General features: G+C 35.8%; 1 protein-coding gene across 5 annotated transcripts in view; it reads left to right on the plus strand.

The window, feature by feature from the left end:
* The window catches only part of LOC145662520 (scavenger receptor class B member 1-like), a 244,130-nt gene that overhangs the window by 130,309 nt on the left and 87,818 nt on the right, over window positions 1–26,003 (plus strand). For 2 of the 5 annotated variants that reach the window (XR_014127061.1, XM_081728175.1), the window contains exon 1: window positions 15,531–16,053. The exons of 1 other annotated variant lie outside the window; for it this stretch is intronic. Coding sequence is in view for 3 of the 4 variants with exons in the window: in XM_081728175.1 (XP_081584301.1) it covers window positions 15,927–16,053 (127 nt within the window). In the remaining variant the exon portion in view is untranslated. Of the gene's footprint in view, window positions 1–6,737; window positions 6,755–15,528; window positions 16,054–26,003 lie in introns of those variants that run through there. 2 more of the 5 variants (XM_081728176.1, XM_081728177.1) reach the window with 2 other exon arrangements.

Genomic DNA, 26,003 nt, shown 5'->3' on the forward strand with positions numbered 1-26,003 from the left:
CTTTCATTTTCTTATCTAAAGAGAACATAATTTTGGTTATTATGTATATGTTCCAAGGATGGGGCCATTTTACCCAGGGGGTTGGGGTAAAATGGTCATTCACAATAGGTCCATTTATTTGCACATACAACTTGTTCGGTAAAACTTTCACGCCTTCTACCTATTTACATATGTAGAAGAAAGAATACAGAATAATATCTAATTACTCGTATACTGCAAAATCATCGAGTTTCCACTCATAGCAATGTTGCTATTTCAATTTTAACCTTAAGGTGTTCATTATGCCCCCACCTCCCCTATCTATCTATCTGCCTACCTACCTACTTATATATATATATATATATTACACTACAGTTCGCCATTAATAGAAATTTTGTATTTAAGGGACACTCTGTAGTTAATTCATCGGAACAGACGAAGCATATGATTAAGTTCAATGATACTTGTTATCTGTTGCACTTACTTTAAGTGGTTAATCTTTGAATGCAAGAGATAAGATAAACTATAATACCTATTCAAATTATGTAATCTGTCAGTTCAGGAGATGCCACCTGACATTTCTATCCATTAATAAATCAGGAATATTCTTTTTTTCTTTGTTAATTGACACAAGTGGTTTCAATCAAATAATAAAATGTGTGTTTGTGTGTGTTGAATTGAATGATTAGTTGAAAATCAACTTTAAAAAAAAAAAAAAAAAGATTTAAAGTGAAAAAGAAATTAATCGCATTTCCCTATGCCCTGTAGGGTAAAGGAGACAAATGATTAAATTATAAAATACTTAGTGAAATAAAAATATAAAAGGAAACGGTGAGAATTACGAAAAACCTCGTAAGTAAGGTTACTCACGAAACGAGACGAGACGGAAGTTTCAAGACGAGATACGGGGTGCTTCGGCTGAAATTCAAACCAGGATCACGTGGACATGATGTCAACGCCTAACTACTAAACTACGGAGACTCTTAATGAAACTTTACTTCAAAAATTATTCACAAATTATATGGACGATCCATTAATCACACTCCCCACATATAGTTTTAATTGCACTGGAAGGTGAAGCCAGTGTACAGGACACATAAAAGTACTGATTTGTGTTAACTGCCGGAGAGTAAGACCAGAAATTTTTTAAAAATTACGTAAAATTTACAAGAAAGACATAGTGAATCGGTTATTTCTCGTGAAATTCATACAAACTAAACAAGTATAATGTGTTATTTTGACATGTTGAAAGCTCCCGTCTTATTGATACTATTTGAAGTGGAGGCATGCTGACTTCAGGCATTAGTGTAATGAAGCAATTAGTGTTCCGTGTCGAAGGATGGCAGTTCCATGTGACGGATGTGAGATTTTGATTTTTCAGTTTCAAAACAGCGTATGTTGGTGAGGAACAGCAGTTATTACGTTTTGTGGAGAGGCATGGGCTATTAAGATTATTGAAATTGAGTAGAAAGTATGGTAAATGTGGAGAAACAGTTACATATTTAAATGTAATCATCATAATGACAGTGTGAATGCATTCTAAAAACAAATAAGCCTAACTTACCCTAACGTAGCCTACTATTTTTACTGATATTCTCGTTTACATGTATTGGCATACCCACAGTCGCTGACGCGCCTGCTTCTTAAAGACTCATCCCCGTGCAACTATATGTGCCACAACCATCGCCCTACTCTGACTAGGTTAGATAGCGTTCTTGCTTTTAGTGACCACCCTAGCACAGGTTGGTTTATGTTTCTACCACTGCAATTTTCATGGCACATGTTTAGAAAATCTTTGAGTTTTACGTCCCACGGTTATGCCGGTTAGGCTAAAGGAGACGTTGATGATGAGTAAAGAATGAAATGGTGAAATGAAGAAAGTGGGAGGAAACGGGAGAACCCCGAGAAAACCCACGCACACGGTGTTTGGCACATGTTTAGAAACTCTATTTGTATGCAGATTATGATAGAATTGTAATCTTTAAACAAGTACTTCTTGTGGTTACCTTGAACTTCATCTGTGCTAAGTGGGTAGGCTATTGTCATGTCGCCCAGCGAAAATCTTCTGGAGGACAATAACGAGGAAATTAGTGAAAGAATCAAAATTTTTCAACAATTATTTCGAGTGGTGTGCCTAAATTTGATCTCCACGCACTTTCCTTGCTTTCTAAATGATTCTCTAACACTTTCTGTGCTTTTTTTTTTATTTTCCTGGAGCACACCTAAATAATTAGGCACAGATCAACAATATGAGTGCAAATTAAGTGCCGATTTTTATGCAAAAAGCACGCATTAATCTGTGCTAGGGTAGAATAGAGTAATAGGTTAAGTTAGGTTAATTGAGTAGGATAGGGTCGACAGTTTGTTAGATAAAGTAGAACAGAGTAAAGTAGATTGATTGATTGATTTTTTACGTCCCGTTCAGCAGCGAGGCTATATGAGACGTGGACCTACTGATTAACGTGGAATCCGAACCACATGAGCTCTCGCCGGGAATCGAACCCGGGTCTCCCGCGCCACAGAGTAAAGTAGAATAGGATAGGGTAGGTTATGTTAGGAAGGTTAGGTTACTACAATAGATTAGATTAGTGCTTGAATGTTGCATTTACAAGTACCTTAATATGTGGTTAGTAGTAATGTGAGCTCTTATTGCACTTGTAATGGTTTCAGACTATTAACCCTACACTTGTAAACATAAAATACAGCTGTAATACGGTGTGCACAATACCTCGCCCGCGGAAGTTAATATGTAATACAGTCTTTCTTCATATGCACTCACTCATTTTAATCGGAAAATTACTTTTTTATGATGAACTATTGTAAACCTAGTACCTGGACGGCACTTTACACATATGGTACCAAAAATCTTCTTCAAATGTGCCGACAAAATACACAGAAAGTATTTATTTGCATTCATGAAATTTACATGTAGTGTTTCTTTCAGAAAAAAATATTCCGGAGGGGAAGGTACACTTAGTAATCGGATGGACGTATTATTTTCACACGATACTATTCTATTTATTACTATATTATAGATGTATTACTTTCGTCTCTTCCGGGGTGGACTGTCAGAGCTCCAAGGGGCAGTGCCTTCCCGCAAAAAAAAAAAAAAAAAAAAAAAAAAGCCTGGAAGAAACTTTGTTTATATAGAATAGTATCGTGTGAAAATAATACGTCCATCCGATTACTAAGTGTACCTTCCCCCCCGGAATATTTTTTTCTGAAAGAAACACTACATGTAAATTTCATGAATGCAAATAAATACTTTCTGTGTATTTTGTCGGCACATTTGAAGAAGATTTTTGGTACCATATGTGTAAAGTGCCGTCCAGGTACTAGGTTTACAATAGTTCATCATAAAAAAGTAATTTTCCGATTAAAATGATGGATAAAAAATATAAGATGACTTATCAGATCAAAGTTTCTATTGTACACCCTCCATTCCAAAAGAAACCGAACTTTTGAAAACAAACAGTACCACTAGTCCATCTGTTGTAATATTTCACCGGTAGATGGCGTAGTCCCTCATTGACAACTGGTATAAATGTCATGACATTTGGATGCACGGCAACAAAGTTATTGCGTTTCAACTGTCAGTGTGTTGTGTACATCGGTCGGAAAATGAGTTTCAAACAACGAGCTGCAATTGAGTTTTGTGTTAAACTGGGTAAAACTTTTAGTGAAACGCACCAAATGCTACAAACTGCATATGGTGATGAGTGTCTATCCCGTACGCAAGTTTACGAGTGGTTAAGGCGATTCTAATCGGGTAGAGAGACGCTGGATGATGACGAAAGATCAGGCCGTCCCAGAACCGGATTATCGGAAGAAAACATCGAAAAAGTGCGTGAATTCATCAAACATAACAAAAAATCGTCGGTGAAAGTTATTGAAATGGAATTAGGCATTCCTCAAACAACCGCATACCGCATTTTGACCGAAGTTTTGGGCCTTAAGAAGGTTAATTCGCGGTTTGTACCACACAAACTCACCAAAGACCAAAAAGTTGATCCACTTGCGCATTGCAAAGACATCGTTAAAAGTGCTCGGCAGGATCGAAACTTCTTGAAATCGATTGTAACTGGTGACGAGACGTGGTGTTTTGAATATGAGCCCGAAACAAAGCGGCAAAGTGCTGAATGGAGAGCGCCGGATGAAGGAACACCCAAAAAAAGTCGCTTGGTGAAGTCAAAAGTTAAGGTGATGCTGATTTGTTTTTACGATTCAAAGGAATTATCCACAAAGAATTTGTTCAGCCCGGCCTGACAGTCACTGGAAAGTTTTACTTGGGCGTCATGAAGCGTTTGCTGGCAAGAATTCGTCGTATTCGGCCCGAATATCGCGAAATCGACATTTGGACTCTTTTGGACGATAATGCACCATCACATCGTTCGCGACTTGTAACTGAATTTTTGGTCAAAAATCGCATTATTCGGTTGCATCATCCGCCCTATTCACCAGATCTCGCTCCGTGCGATTTCTATCTGTTCCCGAAACTGCATTTGGCGATGAAAGGAAAGTGGCACGCATCGATTGATGCCATTGAGAAGGCGACGACCGCCGTCCTAAAGACCATTCCGATAAAGGACATGGAGAAGTCGTTTGACAACTTGTTGGAACGTGCAAATATGTGTATCGATGCAGAAAGGGAATACATTGATTAATAAAAATGACTTGTTCCAAAATGTACATTGCTTTTTTGTTTTTTTAAAACGTTCGGTTTCTTTTGGAATGGAGGGTGTAAAAATATGGAATGTTAGTCCATTATTATGACTTCGTATAGCAAAAACAGTTGATTTCGTAGTTTTAAACATAATCTTGTTGCTTAAACTACAATTCCACTGCGTTGCAGAAAGAGTGAGCGCTACTAAAAATTATTCCTTACTTAACACTCTCTTCTGTAGTAACTAATTTTTAATTTTTAATTGTTATTTTTTTTAAAACCGACAATTTGTTAACCTTCATCTTGTTCGTAGAAATGCACTGATAGACAATTACTAGACTTCCAAACAATGCTATGCACAAGGGCGCCCATCACGGGGGGCAAGGTGGGGCGCTCACCCCTCCTAAAAAAATTGTACTTGGGAAGATCGAAAACCCAATAGAATTTTTAAAATAGTTGCAGCAAAATTTGAAACTATATTTGAAATGTAGCTTATATTTTCCCCCCTCTGGAAACCACTTGGGCGCCTTTGGCTATACGTAAGTATCGGAAGTCTTATAAAACGGCTTTGTCCGTCCATCCGTCTGTTGACAGGTATCAGAGAAAAAACTAGTAAGAGATAATCGAGATGCTGTTTTGACAATCGATTCAGCGTCCCAAGAATAGATTCCATCTCTTTTGTTAACTCTTTATTCTAACCAGTTAACAGTGTTTTAACCAGTATTCTAACCAGTGGCTCAAGTTCGTCATTTCCAGTTTTAACATTTATCGCACTAGAACGAAAAGGGTAACAGATAGCGAGAACCGATTTTCCGCAAACAATTCAGCGTCCCAAGGCAATATACCATGACTATAGGGAACTTTCTACCAAAACCTGAAGCAGTTCAAATTTAATATTTCTTCCTGTTTCAATGCCGATTTCCACGAAGCAAAAATGGGGAAACGATGTAAGAGATATCGACATGCTGTTTCCTGTAATCGATTGAGCGTCAAAAAAAAAAAAGTTTTATTCCATTCCTTAACTCTCTATTAAAACCGGAAATGGTTAAAATAAACTATTTCCAGTTTCAACGTTTATCGCCATAGAACGAAATTGTTATTAGAAAGCGACAAGCGGATTTCTGCAAACGATATAAGATGTCAAGAGAACATACTAACGCAGCCCGCAAAACTGTACCAAAACCGGAAGTGGTTATAATTAACTACTATTTAGGGTTTCAATACTAATTATGATAGAACAAAAACGGTTAGAGATTTCGAGATACGATTTTTGCAGTTGATTCAGCTTCCCAAGGATATGTTCCGGATTCTTCATTAACCTTCTATCCAAACCGGTAGTAGTTAAAATTAACCTTTTCTGCTTTAAATATCGTCGACGTAAAACAAAAATGCTAATATATAGCTACAAGTGGTACGAAAACGTTGCAATCGATTCAGGGTGTCAAGAGAACATACCAAACAACCCGCAAACTCTACCAAAACCGGAAGTGGTTGTAATTTGCCACTACTTTCTGTTTTAACACTGATTTTGGTGCAGCAAAAACAGTAAGAGATATCGGGATGCAGTTTTTTTTTTTTTTTTTGCAATCGATCCAGCTTACCAAGAGTTCGTTCTATATCCTTCCTTAACTATCTATTAAAACCGGAAGTGGTTCAAATTACCGATTTCCGGTTTCAGTCTTTATCGTGATAGAACAAAAGCAGTATGGCATAGAATGAATGGATTTTTTGAAATGGATTCAGCATCCAAGGAACAGGTTCTATTTTTGATCTTATATTAATCTATTGCAACCAGTAGTTATAGATTTACTACTTCAAGTTTGACTATTGAATTGCTATAGTTTGGAAATATAACGTTGTTTCACACTGTGAAACAAAACTCACTTGTTTTATTTTAAAATTGTAATATAATTGTGCGTTGGCTATTTTGTTGATGCTAATTTATTTATTTTTAAAAATTGTTATTGACAACTAAATAATATTTCTTTGAAAAATATCAACCTCTTGGTGAAAAGTTTTTAAATATCTAAATATAAGAGACTTTTTAAAAAGACAGACTATCGGAGCTACTTTTTCATTTTTTCGACTGGTTTATCTTTCGAATGAAAATTAGTAAGTATGTAGTTATGTCACTAATATTATTAATATAAAACACATCATTAAATTGTTTTAGTAAACAATATATTTATAATTCAATAATAAAAGAAATTGGTGATTAGACATTTAAAGATTCAAGTACAGATTAAATTCAGTATATTTAGTTATGAATAAATTCAACAGATGGGTTAAGTTTAGAGTTACCCCTCCGCTTTTTATAAAAATCAGGAAAATTTACAGGAGAAATGAGGTAAGAAATGACAATTTGAAGTTTTTACTTGATGTTTAGGAAAGTAACTTTGGCAGTAGAGTTATTTTTAATACGAGAAAAGATATGTGGAAGTTAGTACTATTTGCCGGATGCGGAAGCATTCGCGGAAGGTTTCAGCAGTATGGTAGTTGTAAAATATGGCGAATATGGCGAACAGTCGTAAGGGATGCGCAAAAATAATGAAGTAAACCTTTTAAATTTTTGTGAAGCCCACGGAGTACTGAAGTTAAGTGAAATGTAACAATTTTTAATACTTTAAGCACTGTATTTTGTATGTTGCAAAGTCCAAGGGCAACTCTGGACTGGAGGGGCAACTCTAAACTTAAGCCCAACAGATTATTGAATTTTGCATGTAGCTTCTCTAGTTTTTCTACAGTTAGATCTTAAATACTGAACTTGTATAATAAATAAAATTATATATCGTTTATTGTAATTCTTTCAGAAGACATACTCAGCTGACAGAAGTTTATTTATGTTCAGAATAATTGTGATTTTGGAACAAAATATGAGTAACCATGTAATGTTTGATACTTAAATTACACTATCCAAAACTTTTTTTTTTTAATTCATCAAATTTGTTATTGTAAGTGATTGATACTTTCCTACAGGCAGGGTTCCCAGACCTTTTCTGATATATCGTATGAAACAAACTTTTCTAATTTAAAGTCCCACATTTACACCCTTTATGCTAAAGGAGACGGAATGAAAGTGGATGATGTGAAATTAAATTTTGGTGCAGGTCTAGAATAGTCTGTCAAATTTACAAAGACTTATTTATTTCTCTTATAGAAGTGAAAGAAATAACACGTCTTAACGTACTCCATAAAAGCAACTGTGCAAATAACACAAACCAGCTTATGCTAGGTAGCCACTGAAAGCGAGAATGCTGTTTAACCAAGTTAAGATAGAAGTACAGCAGGAGGGAGGGACGAGAGGTAGTCTGTAGGGAGGAGACGCGTACGTCACTGGCGGAGGCTGGGGTGTAACCACAAAGGGTAAATGCGGAGCATTGTGGCTCAGTGGGTAGAGCGCTTAGACCCTGGGGTTCCTGGTTAGATTCCCGACCAAGTATAAGCTTGTTGTGGACAACATTGTGTCCGTGGATTTTCTCGGGGTACTTCCGTTTCCTCCCACTTTCTCATTCCACCAATTCTTCCATTGTCATTCACTTGCCTTAATCATCGTCTTTCGTAGCCTAAAGGGCATAATTGTGGGACGTTAAACTGAAATATTTCATTTCATTTCATAGGGTCTTCTAGTTTTTAGTCTTTGGATTTTTGAAAGTTAGGAATCCCCGTACCAAAGTTCTTTATTATTGTTAGTCAATATCTCTTTGTTTAGAATGAAGAGTTATGATACGCGAGCGCGCAGCGTTAATATGAGCCTTACAGAAGTTACAAGAAAATTTGTTGTTAATAATAATTAATGAATTTAAATGTAAACATAAGGAGTATGTTTAGTACAAGGGGTCCAGAAGCACGTAAAAAACACAAAATTTACAGGAGAAATGAATAATGCAAGTACTTAGACGTAACATAACGTAACCAAATCTAACCTAACCTAACATAAACTAACCTAAGCTAACTTTAACTAACCTAAACGTACCTAATATTAGTAGAAATAAGCGAAATTCTATCATTTTTTGGAAAATTATGCGGGATCCCTACACTAATTTAACATAAACTAACCCAGCCTAAACTAAACTAAACTAACCTAAGCTAGCCTAAACTAACCTGACGTACTCTAAACTAATCGAATGTGAACAGAAACTACCAAAATTGTAACATTTTTTAGAGAAAAGTGCTGGACCCCTTCTGCTAAACATAGGCCAAACATAATACAAATAATACTTAAGTACGTAAAAACTATACATATTATTTAGTAGTTTAGTGTTTAGATATACGAGGTGCGTTCGGAAAGTAACTTCCGATTGGCCACTATGCGTGAAGTAGTGGGGGCAGTGCTACCATCTTTGCACAGACATGCACATTAGATCAGTCTGCATCCAGCCGTGGTAGAGTGAAGGTTGTCTGATCACTAGTTCCACTTTTGTAGCGTCTCAAAATGTGTGCTGCAATAGAAAATCCCGCCAAGTGCGAGCTACGAGCTGTTACAGGGGCGTAAATAAGGGCTCCGCAAGGCATCAAAATGCCCCCAAATCGTGAAATGAGACGTAGAGAAGGAGCCCCATTTCACGCTGTCTGCGGGAGGGGCCCCGCGCCCTTAGTTACGCCACTGGGCTGTTATACGTTTTCCTATAGCAAAACAATATTCGGCATCAGCTGTTCATCGGGAACTTTGTGACGTGTATGGACCAAATGTGATGATTGAAAGAGTTGTTCGTGAATGGGTTCGTTCATTTAAAAGCAGACGAATAAACATTCATGACGAACAGAGGAGTGGCAGGCCATCACTAGTCACTGATGAATTCGTTCAGAAAATTGATGGAAAAGCTCGTGAAAATCGACGTTTCACAATCTCGGAGCTTTCCGATTAATTTCCACAAATTTCCAGGACTGTGTTCAGGCTGTAAATTCACAGGCTGGCTCAAGGGACAGGCGGGAGATTTTTATTCTGATAGAATTTCTAAACTAGTGCAGAGATGTAATAAGTGCTTGAATGTTTATGTAAACTATGTTAAAAAGTAGAGCAAAAAAATATTTTTAGATGTATATATTATTTTTTCTTATTTACTTTGGTGTTTCTTTTTTAATTAATCGGAGTTAGATTCCGAACGGCCCTCGTACTTTGTGACCAATTGAATATTACATTGTAAAATTGCTTAATACAGTACTGTATTAGGATTTGAATTATGTATCGGTTTTAAATACATGAAGTAATAAGAAATAAACTAATATTAAAATCCGGATTTAAACTTAACCTTTATGCGCTCGGACCTGGGACGACACTTAAAAAAAAAAAAATGATCAGAAACATGCTGAACTCAAACTTAACAACGCCTGATGCTTTTAGCTGTGCTTGCTATTAAACATTAGCTCATCAGAAAGCTGCATTAATTATGCTAGACAAATCTCCAAGTAACTGCCGCTTTGTTACTCCGAATCATAATTTAGCCTATCAGGTGGTTTCTCGAAGTTCTCTCAATAGAAATGTTGATCAACATTTATTATTGTATATTTAACATGCTTTGTTTTGCATACTAATCTTATAAGATATAAAACATATAATCTATAATTCTTTACTGAGTTTCACTAAGTGATAGTACATGGTCCTCGCCCCTTTCCTCTCATTGCTTTGCAATAGCCTCGCAGACTATATAAAGCTATTCCACAAATTATAAACGATATACAATGGAAGTTGTATGTACAGACTCTTACATTGCCAGTTTACTCCGATTATATAGGTTTCTGCTTAACCTTCAAATAGTAAGGTCCGATTCAGAAACAACAAAGGTTTGCTCCACGTGGAATGCATTAGATTGCACTTACCAGATCTGAACTCTGTGCACATCTTACCAGTGCACAGTGAATGTAGATTTGAGTACACGATTTGAAGAGTCAAAACACCCTAAAATTAGTATGTTAAAGATGCTTTCAAGCTTCATAGTGTTAAAAACTTCAGTTTAATATCCTTATTTCAGAATCATAGGAAGTTCAGCAAAGTTATTATTATTATTATTATTATTATTATTATTATTAGTAGTAGTAGTAGTAGTAGTAGTAGTAGTAGTGGTGGTGGTGGTGGTGGTGTAAGCGTAATGAGTGACTGAGAATATATCCTTCCAAAGTTCCAATATCCTGTTTTCTGTAATTTGTTATGCGAATTAATAATTTCGATTGAAATACAGTTTATTACGTTCGAATAGAAAAAGTCTGGCCAAGTTGAAAACCGATATATGGTACTTGTACCGATTATTTCCCGGGTCCCTAATATGGCCCACCCACCATATCTCTGTAGATTTACGTTGGTGCTACTAGATGACAATATAAACTATGTCCTCTGAGCTGCGCAAATACGTTTAACCTTGCCATGAGGACACAGTTTATACTGTTATCTAGCAGCACCAACGTAAATCTGCAGAGATATGGTGGGTGGGCCATATTAGGGACCCGGGCCATAATCGGTACAAGTACCATACGTAATCTGAAGCAACATACCCGTAAAAGTAAATGAATGAAATTGAAAATTCTAGTTTGAGTCTTACAATTATGTTCTTTAAGCTAAAGGAGGCGAATAATTGATGAAAGTAAACAGTTATGAAAGAATTGCTGGAACAACGAACGAGAATGTTGTAGAAAACGGAAGGACCCCCAACAAAATCCATTCACATGATGTTGTCCACCACAAATTACATGGCCTGGGATCGAACCAGTAATCCCTTATACCGGAAGTGAGCACTTTACCATTGAGCCACCGTTACCCTTTTCTCGTAAAAATAAATTTCCTATATACCATCAAAGTCACTTTACTATAGGTAGGCCTACTGTTAGATGAGGGGAACTGATGCATTTTTCATACGGGATTAGAAGCCATTTCGCACGTCCGTTTATAATCAAATGGAAAAACCTCGTACTTTGAGTCCAGTAGGCTGGGAATACGTTTTGACGCCGATTTCTGTAGACTATGACTTTCGGGAGCGGAACGTTCAGGCATTTTCTGTTTCGTTGTCAGATATCGTCTTAACACAGTGATTCTCAACAGGTATGTCGCGACACATTGGTGTGTCACGCAGTCTCATAAGGTGAGTCAAATTTAAAAATCAATACATATTAACTAATTAGTTAAAATCAATTTTTGAGATACTCTGTATTTGTCAGCGCCTCCAGAGACAGCAACAATACTCACAAGTAAACCTTACGTTTGGGTGAATCGAGTTGCTGACTGAGACACATATGAAAAAGTAGTACTAAATGTGATTAGTATTTCAGTGAAGTTTTAGGTGCGAAGCTCCAGGGGTTTAGGAGATACAGCTACCAGAACATCACATGGAAGTACAGAATAGTCTTCATACAGTTGGAGGTAAAAGCTCTGTAAGACCTCTTGTAACGACAAAAGGTGCATAACAAATATATGGGTACATATTAGGACTAGGGGGAAGTCATATAGTAAGGGTATACCTGACGGCGGCCATCTTGAAATCCGCCATTTTGAATTAAGGTTAAGTTTTTAAAATAGGAATAGGGTCATGTGATACATGATTTAAGACTCAAATTTAATCAGAAGAACAATGGTGACGTTAATTTTGATTTACGCGCAATTGGTAAAAAGTTACAGGGAAATTAAATATTGTTGCTGCATATGTATTAGTCCTTTACCCCACCTTGTAAATTTTGTTTTAATGATAATAATTAAATAAAAAGCAGATGGATAAATATTAGGTCTATGGTAAGAGTTGCCTTGATGGCGGCCATGTTCAAATCCGCCATTTTGAATCAGACAAAAGTTTTAAACAAAACGCATAACAGTGACACCTTATTAATAGCAAATTTTACCATAAATCCAACGGTATAACCATTTTTGCTTTATCATTAACCAGCATTTGTTATCGCATAAACAAATTGCTAATTTAAATAAAAATGACCAAAGTGGAACTGAGTCATAATTGAACTTGGGTCTTTGGTGTTTTCCAGAAAAGTCCTCAATTAGTACAATCAATATGTAGTTCAGAAAAGAGTGCATGACTTGCACAAATGCTCTGCTCACAGTGAGCACACCTGACACAGGCAATCGAGTTACACTTGACACATTTGTGGTTAACAATTCCGTCAAAGCAGTAGTCGTAAGAAGCGATCCATTTAACTTTGTGCTGGTTAATGATAAAGCAAAAATTGTTAAAAATGGTTATGGTAAAATTTGCTATTAATAAGGTCTCACTGTTATGCGTTTAAAACTTTTGTCTGATTCAAAATGGCGGATTTGAACATGGCCGCCATCAAGGCAACTCTTACCATAGACCTAATATTTATCCACCTGCTTTTTATTTAATTATTATCATTAAAACAAAATTTACAAGGTGGGGTAAAGAACTAATACATATGCTGCAACAATATTTAATTTCCCTGTAACTTTTTACCAATTGCGCGTAAATCAAAATTAACGTCACCATTGTTCTTCTGATTAAATTTGAGTCTTAAATCATGTATCACATGACCCTATTCCTATTTTAAAAACTTAACCTTAATTCAAAATGGCGGATTTCAAGATGGCCGCCGTCAGATATACCCTTACTATATGACTTCCCCCTAGTCCTAATATGTACCCATATATTTGTTATGCACCTTTTGTCGTTACAAGAGGTCTTACAGAGCTTTTACCTCCAACTGTATGAAGACTATTCTGTACTTCCATGTGATGTTCTGGTAGCTGTATCTCCTAAACCCCTGGAGCTTCGCACCTAAAACTTCACTGAAATACTAATCACATTTAGTACTACTTTTTCATGTGTGTCTCAGTCAGCAACTCGATTCACCCAAACGTAAGGTTTACTTGTCAGTAATACATAGAGTCACTACTTAATAGAAATTTATAATCTTACACTACTATAATTTATGTTATTATTAATAAGAAATCAAGTAAGTGTGTCACATTTTCATGGGAGTTCAGTAAATTGTAAAATCAGTCAAAAAAGGTTGAGAACCACTGAAGAAGACATCAATTAGAACTAATACAAATAAAGTGTCAAAAATATTTTGGGATGACCCCAGGATTTGCCGCTTGTGGGTATAGCCTATGCCTTGGATATAAATCTAAGTTATAACCCAGTCCTATTTTAAGCATTAGATACTCTAATATATTCTGACTTTGAAAAGGGAGTTGTTTCAATTAATATATCAAAGCTATATCACATGGCAGGTTAAGAGTAATAGAATTTCGAAATTAAGAGACCGTGCTTTGCTCGCTAGTAGGGAGCTAAGTAAACTGCTTACGCTACGGTATTTGATTAATCATGACAAGTTCGTGCCTTGTTTAGAAAAAATACAGCTCAGATTGTATGCAATGCAGCAAATAACAGCTTTAAGTCCATTATTATAAAAATGACTTGTTAAAGAAATATCTGTCACTTTAGTCCAGGTGCTTGTTTAAAAAAAAAGAAAAAAGAAAAAGAAAAAAAACTGGAGACGACGATGATTCGAAAAACGAAGACAGCGAAACTCTTTAGTAATTACGTGATTCATAGCTCTGGTACGAGATAGTTGATGACAAAAGTATCAAAGATCAGATTGAAGCAGGAACATTTTAGTGAGTATGTAGCATAACAAATGTTCGTGACAAGAAACGCATGCAAAAATTATCGCCTTGTTGCATTAGTTCATCTGTACTCCATACTGTTATGGTATCGCACTCAAAGTTAGCAATCTCTATATGGTTTTCAGAAGTAACGATATCACATTCTTTGGTGCAGCTGGAGAATACATGTGTGGTGCGTAGAATTGTAGTTAGTTTGAAGAGATCTTTGGCTAGATAAAACAAGATCTTAGGACGGTGACCTAACAGCAATCGGAAGTATTCATACGGTGTGTGCAGTAAAGAAGAGAACAATATAATTTAAGAGGCCTAGTCACTTGCGAAATTAAAATACCGCTAATTTTACAGTAATTATGCGATATCTTCAAATAGATAAAAGATAATCGAAATGTGGAACAAGAGCGCGACAGACAATATTATTTTGAATGAGGTACCGTTATCACGAGTCACCTAGCACCTTTCTCTTGGCAGCCACTTAGAAACGCGAAAATATATATGCCGATTTTCCAAATAGCTGGAAATCGAAAGCATAATATTGTCTAGCGAGCTCTTGTTCCACTTTTCGATTATATTTTATCTACTTGAAGATATCACATAATTACTGTAAAATTAGCGGTATTTTAATTTCGCCATGATGGGGAATCTTAAGAGACGGATTTTTAATAGGGTGCTACATTTTTTTCTCGTATTGATAACACTAAAACAAAGAATATTAAAAAATATGCTAAAATAAAGACATTCTGCATGCCTAGCAGATTGAGTCGAGATTTTGTTTTGCACTCTTATCGAACATCAAGGGTCGACCAGGGTATAAATTCGATGCAGTTGGTGACTGCACAGATTGCAATGTTGCGTCATTTCCAAAATTTACGCTTCTAAAAACGGAAATGGGAAAAATTCTTATAGCTAATATTAAAATTTTCGATTGTCTATTTAGAAAATGTTTATTGAGAGAGTATTCATTTAATTTAGAGACTGAAATTCGGTCTGTATAAACTCGATGAAAAATAATTGAATGCGAATTTAAACATTTTTAAAGTTCTGCTCCTACAGAAGAACAAAGGGCATTGGACATGGGCATTGACATTCAAATTTCCAATTTTATTTACATGAAATGCCTGAAACATAAGAGAAATTTAGGCTAAATATATTAGGAAAGAACAGATGATAATTAAAGAGTTGAACTCGGAATGTATTGATCTTCCAATTAAACAGGGGGAACTTGAATTATGTTGGTTTTCCAAATAAACTAAGTTGCCATTCGGAAACTACAATAGTTCAACCTTGGCCTCTTGTTAGTTTTATCAATGAGTAATCAACGATGCCGGGGTTCGGTTGAGTTTTTCTTTCGTGTTATCACCACGTTTTGATTGTAGCTGACTCACGTGGTATACGTGATGAAACAAAATAGTACCCGTGGTTTGCCTACAGTATGTAGATAGTATTTGAAGACAGTAGATAGATATGTTTCGCCAATAAGATTATCAATAGTTAATAGTGTATTTCTTATTCTCTATATGAGAAGTTTGCTTAGGAACTACTGGAAGGAAGCCAAAAATCCAGACATCTGCCCTCAGAGGAATCGCTTTTAGTGGTCAAAGTTTATGATACAAAGACTGACCGATCGTATACTTCAAACTTGTATATGTTCATGTGTGTGTGTTTTCTATAACTTTTTAAAGTAAAGATTTCGCTAGTGTCATAAGAAGCATGTGTGAATCTCAATCTAAAGCTGTTACTACTACTACTACCACGACTATTGAAAACAAAGTGTATTCAGGCACTACAGAGACACTCCATCGACCACAGAGAAAATGTATGTGCACAAATAAATCAGGTAAGATTTACTTTAGCTCTTGTTGTAGTAAACAAAATACAGTATTAGCTTGCATTTTGTTGCAAAGAAACATGTTATGGACAGAGTATTTGTGTGTGTACATATAAAAGGACTACTAGAGTCAAACAGCACGAAGTTTCTGAATAATAATTAGCACCTATTCTAGAGAAAACGAAATAAGAACTTGTAAAATTCGAGACGAGACAAAAAGTTGAACATTCTCGGCTTGTTTTCGAGACGAGACGTGTCAAGTCTTAGACCTCAAACATTATTATTACAAAATTCATAGCACATAAAGTACACATTGTTAAAGTTATTGTGCCAAGGCAATGAACGGCATTTATCAACGTTTAAAGATACGCAAGTTATTACATATTAGAAGAGAGAGGGATAGCCCCGATCAGTTCGACATAGCGTGAAAAACTTGTCGTAAATAAAAGCAGATGATGGCTCCTTACTGGCAGCTGTCAGATAAAGTAATTTTGAGAGAGACACCATTGTAGGAGTGATAGGTATTAAATGAAGGCCTGTTTTTTTTTCCGCTGCGTTTGATGTAATATTAGGGAAAATATTCGACACTGTAAGTACTATTCCATTTGATATTTTTATTAAGTGACTTTTTAGGTAGAAACTATGCTTATATAGTTCTAAAGCAATCTATAAATTAATGCATTCATTTGTTTGTATGTTGGTGTTGACCGTGTTTAACTCAAAACTTGAGTTTTGGGTAGCCCCGGTCAAACGGATGGGGTAATGGCAGTCAGTGACCGGGGCTCCCCGACATTAAAATAAACGATAATAAATAAGTCTTGACAGCCAACCCCTAAACAAAGCTCATCAAGTGTAATCTAACTCAGAGGCCAGAGATGAAGAAGTTGAACAAGGAACTTCCACTGGATACAGACGTATATATTCATTTGATGATTTTTTGCCAGTACCAATAGATTTATATTTCAAATATATTAAGGCGTTGACGAAAAATATATGTAACTTCAATGAATAAGTAGTTTTTTAAACCTTCTTTACACGAAACTGCGGTTTATTATGTCCCTGTAGATTCCCAACTATTCTAAAGTTAATGAATAAATTTGAAATCTTAATGATGTTGAAGTTATATATATATATATATATATAGAAGACAGAATTACCTATAGGATCGACTTATCGCGGAAACTTTTCGTGATTTAGGACTTAGAATATAACGATTTTTGCTTAGGTGACCGCCATTCCCTTATTGTCCCTTATACTCCAATAATAAATATCGCCCCCCCCCCCCAGAAAGCAGAAAGGTGCTAAGCGCCAAAATACAAATTTCTCAGGAGAACATAGAAAACGAATGAAACAGTAATTAATTCCGATTGTTTCTTCTAGAATTCAGTTTTCACTGCAGACCTTTCATATTGTCTCCTGCTACTTGTCTCCTTTCTGCACAACATTAAACATGGAATGGGTAATCAAGATATACACTTAGTTGGAAATGAAGGACAGTGGCGCTTAGCAGCTTTCTGCTTTCTGGGAGCGATGTGGTTTAAATGTAGTTAGTATATCACACCTTTTCTAGACATATCGAAACGTGAAAGAATTTTGATGACTTCTAGATGAAATTAAAAGATAACAGTCCACACTGACAAGTAAACCTTACGTTTGGGTGAATCGAGTTGCTGACTGAGACAGATATGAGAAAGTAGTACTAAATGTGGTCAGTATTTCAGTGAAGTTGTAGGTGCGAAGCTCCAGGGGTTTAGGAGATACAGCTACCAGAACATCACATGGAAGTACAGAATAGTCTTCCTACAGTTGGAGGTAAAAGCTCTGTAAGACCTCTTGTAACGACAAAAGGTGAATAACAAATATATGGGTATATATTAGGACTAGGGGGAAGTCATATAGTAAGGGTATACCTGACGGCGGCCATCTTGAAATCCGCCATTTTGAATTAAGGTTAAGTTTTTAAAATAGGAATAGTCATGTGATACATGATTTAAGAAGCAAATTTAATCAGAAGAACAATGGTGACATTAATTTTTATTTACGCACAATTGGTAAAAAATTCAGGGAAATTAAATATTGTTTCTCATATGTGTCTCAGTCAGCAACTCGATTCACCCAAACGTAAGGTTTACTTGTGAGAAAATTCCTTTTTCCGGACAGTGGTCATATTGTATATACAAATATACGGAATCCTGTTGCTTACTACAGAAATCAGTACGGAGCATACGCTATCCGCATGCTGCAAAGACACTACCCTTAGATGTTACATCATGCCGTTGCAGGATGTCTGATATCTAACAGTTTTCCTTATATTGCATACATATATGTACGTTACCTTCGTCAGCTATATGTTATATACGTCACGATCTATATGTGAGATCCTTACCGGCTATATTGTTTCATACGGAAAGTACGTACTGATGGAACACTTATACAGAAAGTATTATAAACATGCGTTTTCAGTTATACATTTGCTGTGCGTTGTCCAAAAACCACAGGATTTACAAATGTAACATACGATTTTACGTCGCCACATACATTTTTTTCTCAATGCATAAATTTTGTACACATTAAAAAAAAAAAAAAAGGAGTATATTCGGGACGAATTGAGAAAAGCTTTTCGAGAATTCCAAACGAGACGAGAAACAATTGTCCTAGAATCGAAACCAAATTAGATTTCTACAAAATTTACAATACGGGACGAGAAAGCGCTTTTTTTCGTCTCGTCTCATCTCTTGAGTAATACATATGTCAGGGGCGCAGCGTCTACGGACACCGTGAAAGCACCTCTTTCCCTGAATAAACAGAATCATGAATTAGACCTAATATAATTAATGCAATACTGAGTTAAGAATAATTCAGAATATTAACAATAATACGTTAAATGTTAATGATAATACAAAGAAAAATGTACTGAAAATAACAGTTGTCTCAAAGTAGGACACCATTTTACGTAACTATTAAATATACAGGGTGTTTCAAAACTACACCGACAACGTTTGGGATATGATGATTCCATAACCCAATATAAGACAAAAAGTATAGACCAACCTGGGTGCACAAATGCTTCCTTTCGGAGTTATAGGCTGTCGAAATCATGATAAAATGAACTTTAAAATCGCATAGGCCTAACTAAAAAACTATGAAGCCTATTATAGTCGGGTCAAGACTTCAACTACTATGAGCCCTATCCAAAAATCCATGTTTCATAATCCTAAGGTATTCACGCAACAATTTTTATAGAGGTTGTTTGGATACATTCATGTAATTTGAAGTACTCACTAACCACCTCTATAAAAATTGTTGTGGAAGTACCAGAGGATTCTGAAACATTGATATTTGGATAGGATACCTACTAGTTCCTAAATGAAGTCTCGATCCGACAACAGTTTGGCCCATAGTTTTGGAACTATGTAGCTACCTTTAAAGTTCATTTTTTTTCATGATTTCGGCAACCTATAACTCCGAAAGGAAGCATTTGTGCACCCAGGTTGGTCTAAACTTTTCGTCTTATCTTGGTGTCAGGAATCTCCTCCCAAACGTTGTCGGTGTTGTTTTGAAACCGGTAGAAATTCTATCATTAAAAGCTAAATGAAGAAAATTTAGTTAACCAAGAATAGAATATCTTATGAATACATGAAGTCAGGGAGATGAAACTCAACATATATACTCATCATTAAAAGTGACTTAGCACGCGGTCCTACGTTCTTGAGAATTCCGATCTTTACGGAGGAAGGTAGGCAATTTCCATAACATTAACATTTGCGATTCTTTATCCGGAAAATGTCCAATATGAAAAGGTTTCATTTAAGTTTGAGGTGTGAAATCCGGATGATTCGGACCCCATGGGAGGAGGAGGAGTCGATACTTAAAAATGATCGAAAATAACCTACGTTGGTGTCAAATCCGTACTTTTTGAGGTCGCTGAGATGAACAGTGACACTTCCGTTGTCGTTTAAATCTGAATTCAACCCCGCAAGGGGCAAGAGATAAAAAATGACTGAAAATGACAGACATTATAGTGTCAAATCCATAGTTTTGGGTTGCTGAGATGAAAAGTGACACTTGCGATGCCGTTTAAAACCACATTCAGCTCGTCAACTTTGGAGACTAACTTCTGTAAGTTAAGTGAAATATGGCATACTCAATTGTAATATGTTACTCATGAATTGTTTAAATATACGACATGAATAATTATAAAATATGGTAGCCAAGTCAAAATTTATGTCACTTTTTATTTACATCTGAAATAATATATTTGATGGCAATTCTAAAGTTCATTATGTCAAAAGGCAGTTAAACAAAGATAATAAAAGTTCAATGTCGAATGTTTTCTTTTTTATCTTCTTTTGATCTCTGTGAACAACTGTTTTGTCTTACTCTAGAACCTTAGAAATAGATATGTACATACACAATGTCCTAGTTTCAATCGCTAGACGTATAAAGTAGTTCATTTAAGTCAAATTCATTGAATTTAAGGTTTCTGTAAATCTATTTTTCATACCCGAAATGGAAGTTTCACTTATTTTGTATACATAGTTTGATAAAAATAACCCTCCCAAAGTTTCCCGTAAATCACTTTTATTTCAAAGCCGAGACGAAAGTACTAAATCACTTTCTTACATCCGAAAACGGTAGATTAAACATACTCCATATAAACTGTTTGGCAAAATCGTTGAGTTCTTTGTGACTGAGTTTCAGAAATTTGTCTATTAATTTGTGAAATCAGTTTCTACTAAACCACCTCCTTATACTGGAAAATGGTAGATTTATACGATTGCATAGATCTATGTAAAACGTTTTTTCGCAGCGAAGAATAGGAATTCATCCAATTTTATGAAAACCGTTGCGTTTGGGCCCTCTCCCCACGAAACTAGGTCCGAATTCACTTCCAATGTGCTGACCATTTTTGAACCCAAAACCGGCGTAGTCGGCGATTGCATCCTATATGTCAATCAACTCGTCTTGATGAAAGAAAGCGATCGGTATCAGAAAATCGGACATTTGCGGTCACCCATTTCGGATATACGGTACCTAATAAGTACAAAGTTTCATATGAAAATGCATTTTTTCATATTGAATCTTATATGAAAATTAGAGACCCCGCCTCATGTGAATTTAGAGTAGAACAAGGACGTTAAATATGCAATATGTATAGTGCACAAACTACAAACAAGTTATCTTTTATCGGAAGTGTCCAATTTCTGTATCGATCGCTTTATTTGATTAACAGGAATTCTTTACTGTAAAATTTGTATTAGCTCAATCGCTGGATATATCCCATGCCAAGGAAGTAAATTAGGAATCATGTACCCGAAAGAATGACTGGAAATGTCCAGTTACGGTACTGATCGCTCTCTTATGAAAATCAGTTGATTGTAGACTTTGATGTAAAACTCCCAAAAACTTAATTATTCCCTCAATTTTTAAAACTAAACAGGTTCATATGCAAAACATGTTTTTCTCTTCTGCTGTGAAGAATTATTATTTATATTATACACCCAAATAGAGATTTTTAATGTACCTAGATAGGCTAATATATACAGGGTGGACCATTTATCTTAATTCATCCTTGTAACTTTTAAACTAATGGACAAAAACTGAAACCCTGTACTATGCAAGTATCGGTAGGGGAGTACTGTTTGGCATACTCTGTGATACCACAAAGTTAACACTGTTGCCAACTCAAAATAGTATTTAAAAAAATAGTACTGCGTTGCGTTATTTCCAAAAATACAATACCATACTTGGCACGTAGTGTTGCAAACTAGAGACAGTACAGTATCATAAACATCGACATTTTGGTGCTCTCTACATCAGTAAGAATGAGGCTGACAGGTCAATGCACATCCAAAGTATTGTTTAATGTCTAATAATATGATCATGATAGGGTGGTTTTCGAATAAATAGAAACAAAGTTGCAAGGGATTTAAAATTTGACTTTTTTTCCAAAGCTCGTATTTCGAAGGGCTGCTTAGATAAATCCACTAACCAATTGCATATAGTACTCTTCAAACGAAACGGAAAGACATAAGCACACTTGAGCTGGAGTAGACCGGGTTCAATGCCACACCTGAAACCTTCGATCGTCCGGGCTCCAAGAACCCAGATATTAAAATCTGTCAATGGCATCACAGTCTAGATTTAGGATCAGTAAGAACCATTCCTCGGCATTTTCATAGAGCGTTTGACGGCGTGTTTACAAAAACAAGCCTTTACTTACAAAGCCGCAAATTACACGGATACACAATTCAGCCACTGTTGTGTAGTACAACAGGCCACAACATATCTTGGAACTCTATTGCATTCTCCAATGAAAGCTGATTTTTTTTTTCAATTCTCGGACAGGGTCAATAGTGGATGTCAAAGCGATCGACAAACTATAAATCACCTGTATTAAAACACGGTGGCGTGTCATTATGTGTGGTGCAATTTGAAAGAGTGGTCAAAACAACCTCATTTCTTATGATGTAGGGAGAGGACACGGTTGCTCATGGTAGAACGCTTAACTCTGGTGTGTAGGGTCCCTGGTTCGATCCCCGGACAAATACGTTTGTGGTTGACAACATCGTACCAGTGGGTTTTCTTGGGGTATTACCGTTTCCTCCTCAATTATAATTCCACCAACAATTCCATCATCATCATTCGCTTGCCTTAATCATCATCTCCCTTAGCCTAAAGGGCATAATCGTGGGACGTTAGAACTGAAAGATTCCATTTATTTATTATTTTTGGAGGGATGATGGGCATATCAATCCTGCATCGAGGTATTGGAAAATGGATTATTCCTTTCTTTGGAACAGAACTGGGGACACGACTCAGTGTATGGATGATGCACTGACAAGTAAACCTTACGTTTGGGTGAATCGAGTTGCTGACTGAGACACATATGAGAAAGTAGTACTAAATGTGGTCAGTATTTCAGTGAAGTTGTAGGTGCGAAGCTCCAGGGGTTTAGGAGATAAAGCTACCAGAACATCACATGGAAGTACAGAATAGTCTTCATACAGTTGGAGGTAAAAGCTCTGTAAGACCTTTTGTAACGACAAAAGGTGAATAACAAATATATGGGTACATATTAGGACTAGGGGGAAGTCATATAGTAAGGGTATACCTGACGGCGGCCATCTTGAAATCCGCCATTTTGAATTAAGGTTAAGTTTTTAAAATAGGAATAGGGTCATATGATGCATGATTTAAGGCGCAAATTTAATCAGAAGAACAATAGTGACGTTAATTTTTATTTACGCGCAGTTGGTAAAAAGTTACAGGGAAATTAAATATTGTTGCAGCATATGTATTAGTCCTTTACCCCACCTTGTAAATTTTGTGTTAATGATAATTAAATAAAAAGCAGGTGGATAAATATTAGGTCTATGGTAAGAGTTGCCTTGATGGCGGCCATGTTCAAATCCGCCATTTTGAATCAGACAAAAAGTTTTAAACAAAACGCATAACATTGACACCTTATTAATAGCAAATTTTACCATAAATCCAACGGTATAACCATTTTTGCTTTATCATTAACCAGCATTTATTATCGCATAAACAAGTTGCTAATTTAAGGAAAAATGACCAAAGTGGAATTGAGTCATAATTGAACTTGGGTCTTTCTCCAAAAAAGTCCTCAATTAGTACAATCAATATGTAGTTCAGAAAAGAGTGCATGACTTGCACAAATGCTCTGCTCACAGTGAGCACACCTGACTAAGGCAATCGAGTTACACTTGACACACTGTCATTAACAATTTCGTCAAAGCAGTAGTCGTAAGGAGCGATCCATTTAATTTTGTGCTGGTTAATGATAAAGCAAAAATGGTTATACCGTTGGAGTTATGGTAAAATTTGCTATTAATAAGGTGTCACTGTTATGCGTTTTGTTTAAAACTTTTGTCTGATTCAAAATGGTGGATTTGAACATGGCCGCCATCAAGGCAACTCTTACCATAGACCTAATATTTATCCACCTGCTTTTTATTTAATTATCATTAACACAAAATTTACAAGGTGGGGTAAAGGACTAATACATATGCTGCAACAATATTTAATTTCCCTGTAACTTTTTACCAACTGCGCGTAAATCAAAATTAACGTCACCATTGTTCTTCTGATTAAATTTGCGCCTTAAATCATTTATCACATGACCCTATTTCTATTTTAAAAACTTAACCATAATTCAAAATGGCGGATTTCAAGATGGCCGCCGTCAGGTATACCCTTACTATATGACTTCCCCCTAGTCCTAATATGTACCCATATATTTGTTATTCACCTTTTGTCGTTACAAAAGGTCTTACAGAGCTTTTACCTCCAACTGTATGAAGACTATTCTGTACTTCCATGTGATGTTCTGGTAGCTGTATCTCCTAAACCCCTGGAGCTTCGCACCTACAACTTCACTGAAATGCTGACCACATTTAGTACTACTTTCTCATATGTGTCTCAGTTAGCAACTCGATTCATCCAAACGTAAGGTTTACTTGTGAGAAAATTCCGTTTTCTGGACAGCGGTATATTGCACGAATATACGGAATCATCTTGCTTACTACAGAAATCAATATGGAACATACGTTATCCATATGCTACACACGCACTGCCCTTAGATGTTACAGGATGCCGTTGCAGGATGTCTGACATCTAACAGTTTTTCGTATATCACATGCATATACTTATGTTACCTTCGTCAGCTATATGTTATATACACACATTTATATGTGAGATCCTGACCGTCTATATTGTTTCATACTGAAAGTACGTATAGATGGAACAGTTATACGGAAAGTATTATAAAACATGCGTTTTCAGTTATACGTCTACTGTACGTTAAGTCCAAAAACTACAGGAATTACGCGTGTAACCTACGTTTTTAAGTAATACGGCATCTACAATTTTTTTCTCGGTGTGCGGTATCACGTCATAGGACAAGGTGACAACCCGCTGGAAGGAGTAAAATATGGTTCAAACTCCATCATGATGTGGACATGAAACCCATATTAAACATTTGGTATCTTCTACAACAAAAATTGCACAAACAGCCACATAGACCCGCAAAAACACAATTAGCAAAAATAATAATGCTTAAGGCACCCTGACAAATACTATCACTTGCATCTCAGTGTGCGGTATCACGTCATAGGACAAGGTGACAAACTACTGGAAGGAGTAAAATATGGTTCAAACTCCATCATGATGTGGACATGAAACCCATATTAAACATTTGGTATCTTCTACAACAAAAAATGCACAAATAGCCACATAAACCCGCAAAAATAAAATTAGTAATAATAATAATGCTTAAGGCACTCTGACAAATATTATCACTTGTGATAGGATACCATCAATGACTTACTAGATATCGGAGTTTTACCTGCTGCCAAACAGAGCTTCATCAAATACTAAATCCAGCAGCATCAATAATAATATCTCCTGTGTAATAAACACAAGCTCATTTTTGGGGTGGTTATTTACTTACGACAGGGTAGTTTGCACATATAAAATGACTGATTCCTTACGTCTCATAGAGTTCTTATGTCGTGAATGGCGCTTATTTCTTTTACAGAGGAACAGGAGAATGAACTTAGTTTCTTTCCAAATGAAGTAACATTAGAAATTATTACAATGTATATTTTAAAGTAACATTCAGGCTAAAAGTGTCACTTTAACTGTCTACTGAGGAAATAAATCTAGGAAATAGCTTCTTTTTAAATTTTATTTATTTATTTTTAAATTGGCTAGTTGTTTCTAACTCGTTTAGATTTTTAGTCTTAGCATTGTGTAGATTCAAATCATTTAACATTATAAACGTAGAAATAAATGTTATTTCTTATTTAATTTAAAATGATAAAACCGACTTTTATATATATAAAAAAAAAAAAGAGTAACATTCTTTTATGAACGACTAAATTTAGAAGACGAGTCGCTTATTGCATTCAAATATGTATATTTAAATTATAATTCTG

Source organism: Thermobia domestica, chromosome 10, assembly GCF_964235325.1.
Source record: "Thermobia domestica chromosome 10, izTheDome1.hap1.1, whole genome shotgun sequence".
In the NCBI taxonomy this organism is placed as follows: domain Eukaryota; kingdom Metazoa; phylum Arthropoda; class Insecta; order Zygentoma; family Lepismatidae; genus Thermobia; species Thermobia domestica.